The 19,636-nt window shown below is 41.8% G+C and overlaps 1 protein-coding gene across 1 annotated transcript in view; it reads right to left on the bottom strand.

Annotated features, from left to right (window-relative positions):
- TMTC1 (transmembrane O-mannosyltransferase targeting cadherins 1) overlaps positions 1-19,636 on the bottom strand; it is a 147,356-nt gene that overhangs the window by 56,948 nt on the left and 70,772 nt on the right. The window contains exon 9 of the mRNA XM_075504034.1: positions 6,745-6,866. Coding sequence (XP_075360149.1) covers positions 6,745-6,866 — 122 coding nt within the window. The remainder of the gene's footprint in view (positions 1-6,744; positions 6,867-19,636) is intronic.

Below are 19,636 nucleotides of genomic sequence, written 5' to 3'. Positions count from 1 at the left end.
AGGGAAGAGCGTTGTTTAAATTGCCTATCTCCCAGTAATGATAACATGGAATTAATATTTTTTTTTTCCCTTGGTTACTAGAGGTTTTAAAAGACTTCAAAACCACCATCAAGATATAATAGTTAGCGTACAAAATAAATCCCATTGGAAAAAAACAAGCCTCACAGCTCAGAAATATCCGCGTGACAACCAAGTAACTGGCAGCATACTTAACTTACTACTGAGTCTGCTGAATAAAATGTCAAATTTTCACCAGAATTAAGAAGCCTTTTCCTGGAATAAGGTCTGCAAGTCGTAATACAAAGACATAGAGAACCATAAACACTGGCAGAATACATCTAATTTGGAAAGGTACCATATGAGTTAGTGTTAGACTTTGTCCTTGGCTCTAAATTAAAAGCTATGCAGGCCTATATTAAAGACACTTAGACATGATCGGCTAAGTCATCAAAATGATTTACCTCCACTAACAATGTGGTCCTCTAGTCAGAACATGATGTAATTAGAGAAAATGCAGGAACTCTTATTTTCCTTATTAGAGAGAAAATATGGACTAGAAAGGAACGATTTCGCTAACCTTTGAATGGCTATTTAACATTTGGACACATTTCCCTTCCCTTCCTTCCAATAAGTCACGTGATAAACAAATTCACTTCATTAGAGCATTTGAGTCCAAGATTTCACTTCCAACAGATTCCTATCTGAAATATTTACAGGTAATACAGAAACTTTTCAGGCTTTTGATTACTATATGCATTATGGAAAAAAAAAATTTTATAAATTAAAAATCTGATATAATTCCACGGGGATTCCACAGAAATTTCCCTAAATCTTATATACTTTACTGGGGAAGGGCAAGTATGCTACAGTTTTAATTAAAATACTGTAATAACTTCTGGAATTCTATAGTGGGGACATAATTTCCCATTCAATTCCATCGCAAGTCTCCTAAAACTTCACGTAAGAAACTATTTTCTATTAAATTTCACAAGGCATCTTCTAAGGGCACCATATTCCTTTGTAAATAAGAATTCCTCTTTTAATCAACATGACCAAGTAGATTATTTCCACAAGATGACATTAACTTAATTTCTTACTATTTTTAAAAGCAATATCCTTATATACCTGTATTATTTTCAAGAGCAGAATAAATGCGCTTGAAGGTTTTCCTTTAACCTAATACATCACAACAAAACCAAAAATCTTTCCAGTATAGCCATTAATGCTCATACTCCACACAAATTTAGCTTCTTCCTGAATCGATTGTACATGGCCAAAACGCAACATGTTTCTCAAAAGCATGTTTTAAATTTAGTTAAAATAACGCAAGACTGCAGTCTAGACCAAACGCGCCATGAGCTAATCTTTTTCAGCTTTGCAGAATCATTTCAGCTTTTATTCCTATGTCTTTACTGCCTTTTACCAAAATATACGGCGCTAGCATCTCAGCATTTCTTGCCTGCATTAATAGAGGATGGCTGCTTTGATTTCTCCTTAAAGCGTTTAATAGGGGTGGGTAAGCCTTCAAAAGCTAGGAGCTTAAGTTTGGATACGCATCTGAAAAGTAGCTGCTTGCAGCGTTTAGCCTTTCTACAGGCAGTTAATTCTCATTAATTAATTAATGAGAACTCTCTCTGCCCCCTTCCGAAGGGCAGAGTGGAGTTATTACCCCTATTTAATAGATGGGGAAGCAGAACTGGAGTCGCTTGCCTCAGCCGAGGTCCCAACCTCCTCGCCTCCAGCCACGAGCCGTTTTGCAGACCGCTGCTCGAATTGATGTCCTGGAGCAGGGACAGGTGCCCCTCACGGTGAAGAGGGACCAGGCTGGGGCTGGGGTCTGGCCCACTGCCATCACATAAGGCCCTCCCAGTCCCCTCCCAGTGCCCTCAGGTCCGCGGCTGAATTACAGGGAATAGAATCCAGTTCGCTGCTCCTGAATTTCGGCTGCTCCATGGGCCCTCACAAGAACAGTAGCAATAGAGTAAGGCATTGAAATAATGGGTTTTTTAAGTAAATGGAACAGCTGTAACTTGGATTCCATATCCAAATCCCAAATGAATTGTGGATTTAACTTGAAAGCCGGCAAAAAGCTTAATTATGTTGCTGAATGGAGATCGGGGAGCAGATAAACTGGCTCCATGGAGTCAATGGGACTTTCACTGCTGACTTCGCTGGGGTCAGGGTTTGACTCCAATTGAAAAGAGAAACTTCTTCTGTAACTCAGATGATGATCCCTTGCGGGATCTGATCTAATACTGAATGAATTCTGAATAGGTAAACAGGAATTCAGCTCCTGGTGAACTTGTAGCTTCAAATAATGTTAAAGAAAGGAGTGGCAAAGGAAACTGAAAATACACCACCACCCCATTACACAACTTATCTTTAAGAAAATGAAGATAATGCGGAGAGCACAATGTGCTCCCAGAAAAGAGAAGCACCACTAAGTCCCATCCTCAAGTGGCTGCCTTGTAAGCAAAGGGGACTCCTGCTCAGGGATATTCAGGTTCATAAAAATTACAGATGATTCCACTATCTACCAGGTTCTTTTTTTTTTTTTTTTTTAGTTTTCCAATTACAAAAGTTAATAATATATGGAATTACACTAATTGGAACAAATGCATTAGCATCAAGAATCAAAAACATGCTCTATGCAAAGGCAAAAATTCATATGGTCCCTGCTTTGCTATGGCACAGGGAAAGCTTTAACATGATGTGTTAAGTTCCTGAAAAATACAAGCGCACTTTTTTCTGGATGCTGGCTTTCTTGCAGATTTTGAGAAAGATGCTGAAGCAAATGCCATCCTGTATACAGCAGTGATCTCATCTTCTAGTATTGACAATTAGGATTGCAACATCAACCCTTGATATAGCGAGGAGCCGGTGAAAAAAATGACAGCAACCCGTAATTGCCTGTGCCGGGAAAGAGTAACTGTGCACTCTGCAACCCACTCATTGCAATATCCACCATGAATGAGTTGCCATAAAAATGGTGCACATACCACTGGATTGCCTATTGCTTTCAGCAAATTGGAAATAAGCCATGTAGCAATGTTTTGGTTGATTTGTTGGTTCATATGAGGCTGTGAAAACAGCTTAAGTTGTCCAGCTATGATACGGCAGCCCAGCCAGGAGCCACTGCTATCAAGGTAGCGGTGAAAGACGAGGAAAACATACAAATTGCTCTGGTAGGAAAGGTCCGATCCCATGAGGCGAGAGCAACCCCAGCTCTGCTGGTACGTCAGTAGGGCAGGCAGCTCCTGGATGGCCCGAGAGTTTGCATTGCCTCTCCAGTTTCTGCATGCGAAGGGCAACATGGAGGAAGAGCTAGCACTCCTGTTTAAGTACAGACAAGTTGCTCACGGCTCACAATAACTGGGTGCACACAGTCGTTCTGGATTTTCAAACCATTAGGCTGTCTGTGGCGTTCTGAAAGCATTAGCAGATATGCAGTAAGCATAACTACATCTACATTTTGAAGAGGAAAAAACCCACGGTGGTTTAAGTCCTTCACTGATCCAGCTATTTATTGTGATGCCTCTTTGGAAAACTGTGGCCTCTAGAGTTATATCCTGTCCACCACTCCTAAGATACATATTTCACACCCCTATCACTCCTGAAAACAAGTTTTCCCCTCTTAAGGATAAGAAAACAACAACAAAATTAAAATTAAAAGTTGAAAGACAATAAATTGTTTTCCTATGAAATTTTTCAGGCTAAAGTAATACTATCCTTAAAAATCCCTGATTTAAACAAATAAGTGCTTGTAACCCTCAAATGAAAACTAAATACAATAAATATTTTCTCCAAATATTTCTGGTTTGCTAAAGCCAATTAAAGAAAACATTCAACCATTTTGACTTAGCTTATATCCCTCTCCCCCAAGGCATGGCTGCAGACAGAAGAGGAATTGTTCCAAATACCCATCAATCCCCAGAAGGCAAGGCCCAGCCATATAATTAGACACTGAGCAAAAGGCTTATTCCTTGTTCCTTTCTATTTACAACATCTTTTACATAAATCCTTGTGTCCGTACTTAACTTTTATTGAAAAGAAAATGCTTGACATTTTGCCCAGGTAACTACTGAGCAACACTGAATTAGGACTTCAGGCTGTGACACACGTATGCAACTGTCACATCCATAAATATTAATAAAAGGCTATTACTTGAAACAGAGATAGAAAAGCACCTTCCAGCATAAGCCCAAAAACATAGATCACTGAGTTCTCTCCATCTGATTGAGGACTTTTGTGTAAATAGAGCTGAACAACAACCTCCGAGTTGCTAACTGAGTTTTAGAGAAGGAATGGCAAAGGATAGGAAAAGCCCTTTTCAAGATGTAACATAAGAAAACTGCTAAAGGCTGTTCTAAATAAAGAACGCGAGCCCTTCCTAAAGCCATCATTATTAAACTGCCACGCTCCAAGGGGAAAAAAAAAAAAAAACAACCAAAAACAAACCCAAAAACCCCACATTATTTTTGTTCTGCCACAGTCACGGATGTTCACAGAAGTCCCCCTCACCACTCATGTCATTTTGCACCCAGAGGACATAAGACAGCTCATTTCTTGGTAACTCGGAGCCAAGAACGCAGCTCTCTCCAGATCTTTTGGCTGGAAACTGCCCACCTCTCCCGCAAACTGCCAGGGTTTGCCTCCCCTTTTCATGACAGCTGCCTGCTAGCCTGGGGTAAGAGCAAAAACCAAATATTGCAAAGCAGGACATCATTGATCTGAGCAAAGTATGAGATCCAGGGACTCCGAGACAGATTTAGTCCGGAGAAATCATTTAATCCTTCTGCCTCAGTTTTGCTGCCTGAAAAAAAGCAGCAGCTATCAATTACCTACTTTGTAGGTCATATATTTGCATTCACCTCAGGGAGATGAAAAGCATTATACAAACTATATGCACACATGTTAACGCTGATTAATTTTCTCTGCGCAAACATATCCTTTTTTCTTCTTCATTGCCCCTCCTCTCATTATATCAGCAGTCTCATCTGGAAGAGGACGAGGAACTGCTGATGGCTGAAGTATTTTCCGCAGTTGTTCTTTTGAGATTCAGAAACGCAACCACTCAACACAGCCCTGTGTTCAGCTGACTGTTTCCTTAATAGCTTTGCGCTTTCATGTGTTTCCTCATTTTCTGTTACATGAATTTAAAGCAATCTGATTTCCAAGTTAATTTGAAATGATGCAAGATCCATTAGTTGAGGGTATCGTTTGCAAAATAACTCCGAGGACAACTTTCACTCACTATACTTCCAGGTATACTCTCAGCAAACAAAAGCAGGGCTAGTGATATGAATAAAGTCAGCAGGATTTGACCCAAAAAGTAAATCAGTATATAGCAGAGCACAGAGATATAGCCTAACTGCATAAGCAGCTTGTAATAAATGCAACAGCTCCTACACAGCCTAAGTTTTACACCAATGAGCAGCCCTTTTGTGTTAGTGCTTATACAAATGACCGTCAGAATATGCATACGGCTTTGCAAAAGACCACCCATAAGCGTTTTCCTTGGGATTTTTGGATCCACATTTTCTAAGGAATACAATTTAAACACTTTGTGGAATAAAACTATTGTTTGAGTTATCACAAAGTGATCCAGACTGAAATTGAGGACTTGTGCTTTGTCGACAGCTCCACAACAGCAGTTCCCGTTAGAGATAACAGATGATGACCCTCTGCACCTGAGAGTAGAATGGGGCTTTCTGACTTGCAGCATCCAAGAATGACCATTTATGCTCATGGCTGGAACAAACTGCAGTGGCGCAGGTTGCCCAGAGAGGTTGTGGAGTCTCCTCCTTGCAGATATCCAAAAGCCATCTGGACATGGTCCCAGGCAACCGGCTCTAGGTGGCCCTGCTTGAGCAGGGGGTTTAGACCAGATGACCTCCAGAGGCCCCTTTCAACCTCAAGCATTCTGTGATTCTGTGAAATAGGCAATGGTCTGGTGCATCTTGGATGAACGCCCTTTGCCACTGCAGCCTCTGGTCTGGATGCTGTGGAGATGTCAGAAGTAACACCTCAAAGTTGTCCTTGAGTAAATGCAATCAGAAGCACCCAGTCTGCTGAAGTGGAAATTGTTAGAGACTGGAAGCTGAGGGAAATCCCAGGGCAGAGGCTGAAGGGATGGAGGAGTGGCTGGATTTTCCTCATCCTTTTCAACAACTGCAAATCCTCCACTCCTAGATGCTATGCAGTCGATAGCATACAGGCAGGAGGTCATGCGAATATTCCACAACTGAAGCCAGCAGCCTTTTAAGACAGCAATGCTATTACCTTTGTTTTTACTGTCCACCTAATGAAGTGGGAAAGCAGAGCATTACCACAATAAAAATATGACAGGTTAACTTGTCAGATACTGTCCTTAAGGTAAAGACATTGGACAATATAAGTTGATAAGGCTACCAAGAGAGAGAGTCTTAGAGGACAATCCTCAAGAAACAACACCTCATCACTGTATTCAGCTGTTTCAAGCACACCAAAAAAAAAATCTGTGTTTAAAAAAAAAAAAAAAAAAAAGAAAAAGAAAGAATTTTGGATAGCTTTGCTCCTGCCAAGCAATCTGCTCTCAACCGACTATAAAATCTCTCATGCTATCAAGCCAAAACTCAAAGGCAGAGAACACACTGACTAGCAATATAACGTTTGAAGTATTGTAAAAGGGAAGAAGTAATCATGCCTGCTTTTACAAAATGGGATGGTGGTCTCATTAGAAAGGAATTCAATTGCAATAGTTACCTCGGCATGTAAAGGACTCGCTCTGCCACCACAAATCCCACCCTGAAGAAGAGGTTGCTGGCTGGGATGAATGGGAAAACCAGGAACAACAAGCCAACCAAAACTTCTTTGTGTTCCAGTTTCTGCAATAACACAAAATTAAACAAATATCAACTACAAAAATCCAACTTAATTCACCACTAACTTTCCCCTTTCCTTTTGATATTCTTATTCATAAAAAAAGTAACTGAGATTAACATTTGATATGTTTTGCATTTAAAAGAAATTATTCCAAGACACTGTCCTTCCATATTTATGTACTGCTTGTGCTTCTGATCTGCCCAGAAAGCACACAAATACTAACCACAGTGTGTATTATTACCCTTGGTATCTTTTCCAAGGTCAGATCTATTGCATGCAGGTCTCTTGAGATGGCATAGATAGTACTTAAAAGACACCCCATATTGGTAATACATAAGTATAGAATAGTGTGAATGTATGTATTAGCATGTCTACCACAGTGTGGCTGTATGTAAATACACAAATGCGTATCACATACACAGACTGCTGCGTTCAATCCTAAATGTTTATAACTGAGAAAAAGCTGTTCAATCACTCACATTTTGTGTAAAGAAAACTAGCCCCAAATGGCACATTAATGCAGTCATTTTATCCCTTCTGAGACAACATCTAAACTTGAAATGATACTTTCGCACACAAGGTCTCCATACTCATGGAGTTGGAAATCTGAGACATGCTGTATGTTAAAATTAATGTCTTTCACTTGAGCTCAGTTAATGCCCTTCACTTGAGCTCACTTTAGTGTTGGCTTACTCTTTGAGGGGAAATAGAATTGCCACACGCAGTTCAAAACAACTGTGATCTGCACGGCCAACACAAGCGTCTCAGGACGCCGAGATCAGCAGCAGCCGCCGTTCCTGCCACGGAGAGACCCAAGCCTCCTTGGGCAAGTTGAGTTTCAGACTTAGCTCCACCCCACAAGAGTGAATCAGCTCACGCTTTCTGAGGGTGATCTCAAAGGATGGCATCAGGCTACCAGAAGCGTAGCATTAGGTCTGTTAAATCCCCCAGGCAGACATCTGTGCTTTCCTGCCCTGCGATACTGCTGCCTCTGCAGCGCCCTTCTGCAGCCATTGGGAGAAGCTTTGTCACGCTTAGAAACAGATGCAATCAGAATCACTTAATGGTTGTAGCACTTCCTAATTGTTGTGGGCAATTTCTCAACTTCGGAGAGCAAATTGACTTCCCTTTACTGGAGGGATCTAAATTTAGAAACGTTGAACAAGATTTTTGAGGAACGGAGCTCGATCAATGATGCAGGGCCGAGCGGTACAACTTGTCTTGCTTTTGCACAGCTACAGACTGTGACACCAGTTACCACTGGCCTAATCAGCGGCTGAAATTCAGAAGTCCTAGTATTAAAATGTAGTCATCCTATTGTGTGGGAAAGACCATGAACATTTTCTGTGGGTACCAAACACGATGGTACGTGTTAGGAGGCTCTGATGTCGCTTTAGAGGACCTGAACCACAGGATCACAAAGAAGTGCACTGGCTTCCCCTCGCTCAAAGAGGAAACACGAGGCGAAGAGGGGAGCAGAATTCACGTCTCCAGACTTCTTTATCAGTATCTGCTTTAAACAGCACCACAGTTACCTGCTTCTATTATCTACTTTTTCAGTGTGTTGAATCACAATTGCTAGTGCCTTCTTGCAGTCACAGCACCTAAAATACATTATTCCCAGAGCTGAAGCTGACATCAGTCCATAAAGCTGATGAGCAGAGGTGCCCAGTAATGGTCATTTTAGCTTGTAATTACAATAGAAAATTGAATAGAAAAAAAAAGGATTAAAAATGATTTCTCAACTCTGAATGCAAATTATCAGTCCTAGCTCAACTCCAACTTCCCTCCCACCCAGCTCTGGACACGTACTCCATTTCTCTCCTGCCATTTGACACTCTCTTCCTTTCCCATCTTGTCTGGCCTACTTATGGTGCCCATTTGCTGCCACCGCTCTACCCCAGCGGTTTGACAACAAAGACCCAGAGGCAGAAGAAGGCACATTGGGCCAAAGGGAGTGCACTGCTAATGCATAAAATGTTCTCTGTCCACAAGATATGCTCTTGCTTGCAAATGAACCAGCTATCAAATATTTCTCCAGTTGTTCATTAAATCAGTAAGTGGGAAAGGAACCTCTAGTTAACATCTCTAGGAACGACATTGTGTTATTCAAGGCTGCAGAACTGCAGATAAGCAAAGGAAACTGAACGCTGGAGAAAGACAAATAAAGCCGGTACATCAAATGGGAAAGAGGAAAATGTGGGAATTAGCTCAGCTGAAGGAGAAAATGGTATTGTGTGCCCTTTCTCCCTCCACAACAAGTCACAGCCCTAGACTAATGCCATTGAGGGCTGCCAGCTCAGTCCCTTGGGCAGGGCTCAGAGATGGGAGCCCAGCACTCAAACCAGCCTCACGGGGCAGCAGAGCCCTCCGTGGTGGTACTTATTTCTGAAACAAGAAACATCTGGCAGAGCCCTTTTTAAAGCATTCGGTTCAGGCAAAGGCTTTTGCTAAGAGCTGGTCCTTGAAGGCCAGGCTTCGGCTGATTTTGTGTTACACACGGTCCTGCCTGCCAGCCGGCAGGTCAAACTGCTGAGCTCGTGCTGCGGTCACTCCAGAGCTCAGTTTGGGTTTCCCTCCTCTACCCAGCCATTAACTTTTCCAAAATTTCTATGGGCACTTCATGTATTTGACACCTTGGCCCTGTGGCTGGGTCCTGCCCCGGAGGAGAGGCTGGGGAGAGCCCCTGGGCAGGAAGAGCAGGTGGGTTGCTGGTCATCTGAAACTCATCTGTGGCCATTAATGAGATGGTCTGGATGCGGCCTCTGGTGCAAGCAATTCCTAAATCACTGGCTGCCTGTAGTTGTGAATTTATACTGGAGGAAAAAGTTACCCTATTCACAGGCAGATCTTATTTCTCACTTTCCTAAATAGTTCCTACTGACCAATGAGATACTGAGCAAAACCAGCCTTTGCCCTGACCCGAGAGCTGCACGTTCTTCTATCCCAGCCTTGCGAGGGCTGGAGGCACAGCAGAGCTACCTGTCCCTGCCTTCCCAGCAAGGGCTAACGTCTGCTCACCTAGGCAGCTCAGAGAAAACAGAAAAAAAAAAGGACAGAAATGCAACCATGATGTGTTGAAAGGATCGTGTGTACCACAGGTGATAACATTAGACAGCTAAAAGCTATAAGCACTAGTCTCATAGGACACCATATTCTCCTTTATCTTTTTCCCTATCAAAATTTACTTAGCAGATTCACCTTTTATTCCCCCTTCCCCTGGAGGGGCTGACAGATTTATAAATGAGTAGACAAGCAGGACAGAATGGTGCAAGAACGTCAGGGACTGGTACCGTAGGGCTGCAGGAGTAGAGGGCAGCAGGATCTTCCATCCAACACAAGCCATAGGAGATGCCCTCCACATGTTTTTAAAATAAAAAAAAACAACCTATAGCTTGTTACATTTTTCAGGAAAAAAAAAGAAAGAAATAAATATTGGGACCATTTATTTGGTTTAACTACTCTGGTCATATGAGCCCTCTTAAGAGATAGCTGAGCTAAAGGTGGCAGAACCAGCATCTTCCAGGTGCCTGGAGCAGCAGTAAAAGCTTTTAAAGAGTAGTAGGCAATTTTGTTTGTATTCCTTTTTCCTTAAAATAAAAAAGCTAGGACTAAAAATTATAGATCACTCCTTTTACAGAGAGACATCTCCTTTCCTCTTAAAGATAGTGCTTTCTTTTGGAAATATAAAACTTATCTTCCTATCTGTCACAGAGGTCTCTGGGAGAAAAAAAAAGCACACCTTTGAATTAACCTTACAATGATTCCTTTTGTTAAAGATAAGCTGACTTCAAAGCAAGATAGCATTCCTTATAGCAGATAGTTTGGTGGGGTTTTTCAAATTCAAATCTACCTCTAATTACAATTAGGCCTTCATTATATCACAACAAAAAAAATGCCAAAACAAAACAAACCAACAAAACAAACCAAAAACCAATAAAGAAGAAATTTTTTTAACCTGCTACGTTTCACAGACTTATCAAAGAACTAAAGAACACTACTTCTTCTCCGAAAGGGAAGGCAAAAAATTTTCACACTATCTCAAACAAAACAGCAAAGAACCACTCCAAGGCCAAAAAACCATCAACAGAGCAATAAATCTCAAAAATTGCTTCCTTGGCAATTTGGGGGAAAAGGAAGAAAGTCTTGAGTTTACAACTGAAAGAGATCTTCCCGTATTACATATAAGACATATTCCTAAGCCACAAATAAATATTTGCTGACTACTGTTAAATCACAAGTCTTCTACAAGCCGGAGCCCACAAAGTATGAGCGCAGGAGGTACGCAGATTACTTCAACATATCTGTCATAACCTATGGACTTGCATAAACCCACTGTAAATTCCCTGCCTTTCCCATTGAGAAAGCATCATCTGAGGTGCCAGATCCCTTAAGTCTCACCCTTGGATGGCAGGACGTACGTTCACATCCCCTGGCACCTCCAAGGGCTGAGGCAGTGGAAAGTGGAGCCGTGAGGACAACCTTCCTCCTGGCTGGCTGAAGTTGCACCTCGGGGAAGACAGCAGCTGGGCAAACAAGTCCAAGCAACTTCTGTTCTGTTCTACCTTGAAATGTTTCCGAAGGTGTTTATACATGCTTGCCTGTTTGATGGGAAGGTGGCAATCAAATGGGTTTAATTTCTTCCTCTAACAGTTTATTTTGAGAATGAGGCAAGTGTCACCTCTCCACCATTTAGAACCAACAGCTCCACGGAGTAAAGACTTCCTTCCTACCAAAAGCATAAATCACCCTCTGCCAGCGAGCACTAGATGGTCCATTGCAGCCAGTGACATGTTATGCTTGGAACATCTGACTGCAAGTGCAGAAAAGCTGGTATCCAGGAAAGTTGGTAGCACGTGGCTGTATAAAAGCGATGAATGCCATTATACATTTTGAAGTGCTTGCAGGCCTAGGGGGTAAGTGCATTATCCATCAAAAGAGACAGAGATTCAAAGAAGCTACATGACTGTCTGTAGACCACAGACAGAGGACTACACTTCTTCAGTTTATTCCTAACATCCATTTGTGCAAGCCCTTAGTGCAGACTGCACACAAACTTAATTCATGTATTCCTGTTGTACCAGTCACTCATGAAGCCACAAGCAGCTCAGCAACATGATTCTTCACTGGCCTGCACCAAGCCCCTGGCAGCATCTCACCTGACAAGAGGTCAGGATCTGCAAACATCTACTCTTGCGCTTCCAGCATATACAGTGTTAAAGATACAAGGGACGGTGTAGAAGCATGTCAAATTCACTCTGGATTCACGCATAAGGTGATAAAAAGCAAACTTCAGCTAATTAGGAGTCAACGCTAGGGATTCATTCCTTCACAGGAAAAAAATCTGTTGATGTAAAGCTTACAGAAGCAAGCACTGGGTGCTCCCCAGTGCCACCTCACTGGTGCAGACACAGACAGGCCACGGCAGAGCTGTGCCATGCTCCATATATCATCAGCACCGTCTCCTTTAGGTCACCAGCAGAAATGAGGATGGGACACGTACATCTTTGTCATCTGTGGCCAAACAGGAGGGCACTGTGGAGCTGTGGCTGTTTCGCTCTGCTGCCTGTGCCACCACAACCGAGCGAATGGTGCCAAAAGTCAGGTGTCAACAGATGGTCTGAAAAACTCAAACATTTGGTAAGGAAAATGTAACTGCCCAGCTTCAAATCTGGCTCAGACAGCAGGCTTAATCAGCTTGCTCCTACAAAGAGAGCCACAAATTCTGTAATCACTACAATTTATCAGTTTTATTCTTTCATCTCATAAAAAAACAAAAAAAATCAGCATCTTCAGTAGCGCCAGCTGCTTGAATGCCAGGCTTAGCAACTCACTGGCTAACTAAAATAGCTCAGTTTTCCTTGGTGATCATCTAGTTCTGATAAAATCACCCACAGTTACTACTCGCTAGAATTAAGCAAATTTTATACTTCACAGATAATCCAAAGCCATGGAGATTTCTAATACTATTTTGACCATCACTGCTCACTGCTTATTAACTGACACGTTGGCCCTATTTCCAGCATACGGCCACAACAAAGACTACTTCCCAGTTCACCAACAGCACCTATTCAGGAACTGGTGTACAGGCAAACATGCACCAGTCAGAAACTGAATCAAAACCCCTGAAACTATCATTGGCTTCCTAACCTGGGATTATCTGAAGAGAAATCCTTGGCACATACCTCAGACCACCCTAACGAGAGCGTTCACTTTCCGTTTCCAGAAGGAAGCAAGTCCTGGTCTGTATCACTAGGTAAAACAGCCTATTTTTCAGAATGCTGAAAGGGCCTAAAAACTCTGTTTACATCAATGGGAACTGTGGATGCTCAAACACTCTGGAAATCGGGCTCTCAATTACGGAATAAAAGCAGAAAGTAGTCCTTTCCCAATCCCATAACCCACAGCAGGGCACAGAAGTGTATTCTACCGACATTTCACTTTTCATTTTACTATCTTAAAGTAAAATTTTGATATCTACTATTTTCTTTTTCCCTGTAGACCTCAGCTACCCATTCATTCATCTGTGTTTTTACAGTCTTTCTTATCCAGGTTTCTAAATTGCCTGAAGATATAAGCTCATTTTCCCAGTCCTTAATCTCTGCAGCCTCTAATTCCGCTTGAAGAGCCGATTTGAGCAGGATGCAGGAGCACACATGTCTTTGAAAGAGAACTGGAACATTCCAAAAGGAAATAGGAAAGTCAACAAATTGCTTCAGGAATTACAAAAATGCTTTTGACCTTGAGGTTGTTTTTCCCTCTTCCTTTCATTCTGTGACTGCAGGCTGCTTCACTACATGGGGGAAAACCAAAACAAAAGGTAAAATGTAAACACATGCGCACTGCTTGCGGTATGTACCAGTGCAATCTTTGTAAAAGCAACTCTGTTCACGGTGAGTTTGCTCTTAAGAGGTAACACTGAGCAAGAGAATCCTAATAAAAATCACGTAATAGTTTGGCACCCTAATGCTTAACTCAGAGCAACTAGGAACAATGAGCAGCAGCATCTCCCTCAGCTGTAAATTTCTTGGTCCTCATTCCACCTACCCTCTCCTTCTCACCCTACTATTGTGCCACTCCAAAACCTTTCAGTTCTGAGTGGGTCTTGAAATACTAACTCAAATCAGAAGAAGAAAATGGTAGCAAACAAAAAGAGTATCTTTGAAAATACAGTAATTCAGCGTTAATATGCTGAAAATGGCAGAACTACCTACCACTATGAAAATTACCTACCTAGCGTGACAAACTCCTGCAGGAGTTACGAGCCTGTTTGGTGAGATGCTGAATTTCTTCATGGTGAGCCAAATCAGAACTGCTTCAGCTATGGTTGTATTTACTCAGAGTGCCACACTCCAAACCTGTTATTTCAAACATCTACCAAGAAAAAAAAAAATCTGATGCAAAAGGTATTTTGATAGTTCTTGTGTTTGCTTTTTTAATTCAGAACGGCAATCACACACAGACTGAGGAAGGTTTCTTCTTTTGCGTGTTTGTTGGCTGGCACAGCAAGCACCTTGGGAAGGCTTTCGTGTTTCTTCCAGCCCCACCAGGGACCCGCAGCTGATCCGCTTGCGGCACTCAACAGAGCAGAAGGCGGCCGGCGAGGCACGCAGGGCGCCCGCAAGGGGCTCCCCCCCTTCCTCCAGCTTTCACTAAACAGAGTCTTTCTGGCTTATTACTCTCTCCCCGCAGCAAACATTAACAACAGAAGCAGCATAGAAAAACCTCGCTGCTAAGGATTAAGAACATCAGTCCTGACCTTCTCTCTACGTGGAAGGAATTCAAGTGGGCCCTCAGGAAAATGAAAGCAGGATTTGTTTTAAATGGACCTTTCATGAAAATGACTGTGGTTTCCAGCTCGTCAGATAGACTCCGTCGATAAATAGCCTTCTTCATCTTGCCGAGCCTTTGAAGCAGGTATTGTTCTGGAAGTGTTGTGGTATATGAATTTTGCTAGGCATACTTTCTAACTGTGCTGATGCTACTGTAGAATATTATAAAAGGCAATTGTTCCCCAGAAAGGTCCATAAGCTGTGATTTATTAATGAAATGCCAAACCTGGGAAACGAGGCAAAGGTCTCAGGAGTGCAAAGTAAAGTAAATAGCATGACAGAATACACATAATGAGTGCTAGAAAAAACAACAGAAACATGCACACAAAGAGAAGACGTAAATGTGTTCCTCGCCTTGATGGTATTAAACATTGTCAGCTAAGAAATATAGTCTGCGAGTGACTGAGGAATATGCTTAGATGATATTCATACATATAAACCACCAGATAAGCGGCAATATGATGCCAATTACAGCACAAATTAAAGTCATAATAATTTGGTATAAAATGCTTTGTCTTGGCTAAGAAGCAGTATGCAGAGAAATGTAGAGGCAGCAGTACCTTAAAATTAGATCTGAAGTAAAAAACAACCAACTGTATCATATGAAAGAACAGGATAATAATATATATCTCAGTTGCATTTAATGAATATAACCTGGAAATCATCACAATTTCCTGTACCATATGTAGCCATGTCACACACAGCAGCAAAGCATGTTCTTTAAAAACATATATCCTAGAGGACAGTAGAGATTTTTTTTTTTAATTGATGTGAAACATAAGTAGCACTCCCTCCTCAGACATGAGCAAACTGTTGCACATCATTATGTGTTCCTGCTGAACCAGTAGAAGGTACCATGAACCGCCATAAGGTACCTCCATAGCATTGGTCACGAGTATAAACGCAAGATGAGGGCCAAACAGCATGAGGTGCAATAAATTCCCCCAGATTGGTCAGGTACAAAAGCTGTTTCAAATTAGTTTTCCAGATCACCTTGCTCTGAATTACCCCACTGCATACACATGAGTTTTCCTGCTATCAGCCCCCCATATATCAGGTACCACGTAGAAAGTGGAATCTGATCCATCATGTGCTCTGTACATAACGTTCACAGCTACAACTACAGGACAAGCTGCACTTCAATCACACTGCTAATTAAGCAGCAACCTAAAAATGCCATGCAGAGTGGTGTTTCAAACATCTGAAGGGTTTTCCTTTCATGCTCATTGAATTATTATGACATGTCAAAGAAATAACTGTCGTCCTGACGATAACGCCAGGAATTGTTGTCCTCTCTCTAGTTCACCAGGTTCTCACTGTTTCTTCCAGGACAGAAAGGCAGTGCTATGGGCCCTTGGGTACGCTAGCGGCCATTTGAAGCATCAGACAGATTATTCCTCTGGCCTTGCAACTGGCGTGCTTGGCAATCAAAAAGAGAGTGCTTCATCCATTTCACTGGTACCTTTGTAATCTACCTAGTCCCAAAGCTGGAAGACAGACCACGTCTATTCCTTGCAGCTGAGGCCGTCTTTGAAAATGAGCAATAAACAAATCTCATCCTCTTTTCCCAACTATTATTATTTCTCTGGGATGCAGGTGTTTGCAATACCATCCCCAGCCTTTGTCACATCCCCGGCATGCTACTCGAAGCCCAACCAGACTGGGTGAGGAAGTTCACCGCAAAGAGCAGAACCTGAGGATTTCGAGACCCGCCGGTGACTCCTGGTGCCTTGGCTAAAACAGCTCAAGAGAGGCCAATTTGCAGAGCATGCTGGGCATCTGCATGGCGAAAAATCAAGTCTCAAGAGGCTTCAAAGAGCTGCTTAACGATGGACTGCAACGTTGCCACATTAGTCACTATGAAAAAATCTCGACCAGAGATAACAGCAAGGTCCTTTACTCCCACAGTAGGAGGTGCGCCAAGGAGCAGGCCTTTTCTTTACTCCCGTCAGGCCTCCTGGAGACAGACATTAATCGTCACGTATGATAGGGATGGCTGCAGCAAGAGACAAGCATGGCTGTGCACCTAAACACGGTGCAGAGCAACAAGTCCTTCTTGGGAAGCTGCTCACGGGGAGCTCTTTGGCCAATAAGCAAGAGGGGTTAGCACTATGCACAAGAAATGACCCAGCAAATGAAAGTTATATACAAGGAATTAACAAAGCAATTTTTCAAGTGACTTTCTCACTATGTAAGAAGGAGAACAACAGCAAAAGTGCACCAGGAGGAGACGAGGAGGGAGGTTTCTCTCCAAACAATAACGAACTGGAGAGTTGCCTCCTCTGTTTCTGCAGTTTTCAGCATAAAAACCCCAATCTAGTAACACACATGTTCCAAGCAAAGCACTGTTTCTTCTCCTTCTGAGGTATAATAACGTTCACAAGATGAAATGGAACAAGAAAGCTTCATGCCTTAGATAGCCTTTATCAGCACTACACATACATGCCAACAGGGTTATTACCCTAATCGCAAACGTCAACAACAAATTAGCCCTGTTTAAAATTCAATGGCAACAAAGGCAGAAATCCAATACATGCATTCTCTAATTACAGTCCATGTAATATATTCTGCGAGTCTCCTGTGAGCTTGTTTTGTGGATACACACGCATCGCCTCTTGCCACTGAAAATCAGTTCAGTGTTCACTGCACAAATGTCTGCATTTCTGCCAAAATCATTTCTAGCATTTCCATTCTCCATGCCACAGAAAGTGTTAGTGCCAATGAGAATGAATACAAGGTTTTGTCCTCTCTTACCCCTGCACACCTACGCAGTCAAACGAAAGGCGCACAAACTGCATGCCTGTTCACTCTAAACCCATTCCTTAGAAAATTGCAAGCTATTGCTTCCAGGTTAGACTTTGCAATGAAAAAGGAAAGACAAACGGCTGTTAAGACAGTTTTGTGTGTTTTCTTCAAAAAGAAAGGAGAACATCTTACACTTTACGAAATGTGAAAAATCAACTGATGCGTCTCATGCTGCCTACAAGCTGCAAAATCCTGAGAAATAACCTGTCCGGGGCTTGACTGAAGGATGGTCCTTCTTGGGGGGAGCAATGTTGTATGAAAGGCCACTGCTGTTGCATTTGGAAAGAAGCTTTCTTAAGAGCCTAATGTAATTAATTGTGCCTGCAGTTCATGTGTCCTGAACTTCCCTCTCCTCACTGTAGAAGACATTCCTGACAGTGTCCGAAGCCAAATGGGATAATTTATTTCCAGGAAATGTGCCTCTTCCTCGTATTTGCTTTCCTCAATAATTCATACTACTCGGCACAACACAATCATCTTCATACCACTTAATGGCAGTATTGCAATTGGGTTGTTAGGAGAGTCGTTAAAAATAAAATAGAAAATAGCTTCAGAAATTTAGAATTTCCTGAAAAGCAGAATATTTCAGCTACCTCTAATTATTCCTAGGGCTGGGGGAAGCGTGTCCAAGTTGACGCCCAGGAACCATTACTGGTTTCATGTTCACAGTGGGTTTGCTGGGAGGCTGCGAGCGGAAACTGATTAGAGCACTTTGTCAAGGATAGGTGATGATTCTAGGTTTACTTGGGTTAAACACAAAAGCAGATCACTTCGGATCCAATTTATTCCGTGTTTGGGGTTTTCAGGGATAAACACAAAGGAATCTACAAGATTAATTTCAAAGCATACTGTAAGGAAATGCCTGGAGAGTGAAATTCATGTTGCTTAACGCAACATTAACAGTGGTTAAGAGCAAAGCAGTGAACTTATTCTCACAAAAAATTAGTAGCTGCAGTTTCAAATCAGTGGTATTCATAAATCCAGACTGAATTGGTTTGCCTTTAAGAAAAAAAAGGAATAAAAATATGATAAAATCTAGAGATTTTGTGCACAGTGTTTTGAAATATTTTGTTTTGCAGTTTGACAGAAGACAAACAATTCAGTTACCCAAAGGAACCCCTGTGGATTATCGCTTTACCCAAAATAAAATAACACAAAATGTCTGTGGATAATCCTGAAACACTTTTTCCTAGCAAACCAACAACATTAATCTTACACATGGTACCAATTCTGACAACAGGAGAAGAAATAAAAAGCAATCAAAACTTCAAAGAACATGGGATAAGATTTTTCAGAAGTGTTCAGTAGTGGGCTAATGAGAATTTTATCATTAACTTCCCTAGGAACAGGATTAGGTCTAATACAAACACTTCTGAATATCTCTAGCAGTGAGTAATGAAAGCAGGAGGAATACAAGATCATGTACAACCTGTAGGTAGAACTAGTGAATGCCTAACAGGGTATTTTCCCATATTTCCCATACAGCATCTGTCAATGTATAATCTAAATTAATAACTCTGCAGTCTCAAACTGTTTGGTTCATTTTCTGTCTCTTATCAGGATCACAGAGAAGACTGCCAGGGTAGACTGAAGCATGTACACGACCTACACGTTTTAGCATAACATAGGTATTAAAAACCTGTCACTCCCCTACTATGTTTTTCAGCGATACGTATGTTTAAGGAAGAGAAACTTTTGTACTATTTCAAAAATTATTACCAACACCTTTCCTAAAGAAGCTTCCACAACACAACTGAAGGAGGAATAGCTTGTAACTCCCTATGATCCACAAAAAAACCCTTCCATGTAAGCGCATATCTGATCTCTGACAAGTCTAGTACAACCTCACTTTCATTTCTGCAATATGATTAATGGTGGATCTGAAATGCTGAATTGTGAAGCATGGCTTACCAACTATATTGTTTACACTAAATAACAATTTCCAGATCATTTCAGATTTCCCACATTCCATTACTCCGCTGATGGGAAATCTTCTCATCAAGACGTATTCAATGTTTAGGTTTTAGAAGCATAGCAAAGGTACGAATACAATAACTGATTTCATTTTCAAATGGCTCTGCAGATGACAGTTCCCAGTCCTGTTTGAAGCAAGTGACAAAGAGCCTAATGACTAT

This window comes from Mycteria americana, chromosome 1, assembly GCF_035582795.1.
Source record: "Mycteria americana isolate JAX WOST 10 ecotype Jacksonville Zoo and Gardens chromosome 1, USCA_MyAme_1.0, whole genome shotgun sequence".
NCBI lineage: Eukaryota > Metazoa > Chordata > Aves > Ciconiiformes > Ciconiidae > Mycteria > Mycteria americana.
The sequence above is the reverse complement of the archived record's forward strand: the minus strand, read 5'-3'. Positions and strand labels throughout refer to the sequence as shown.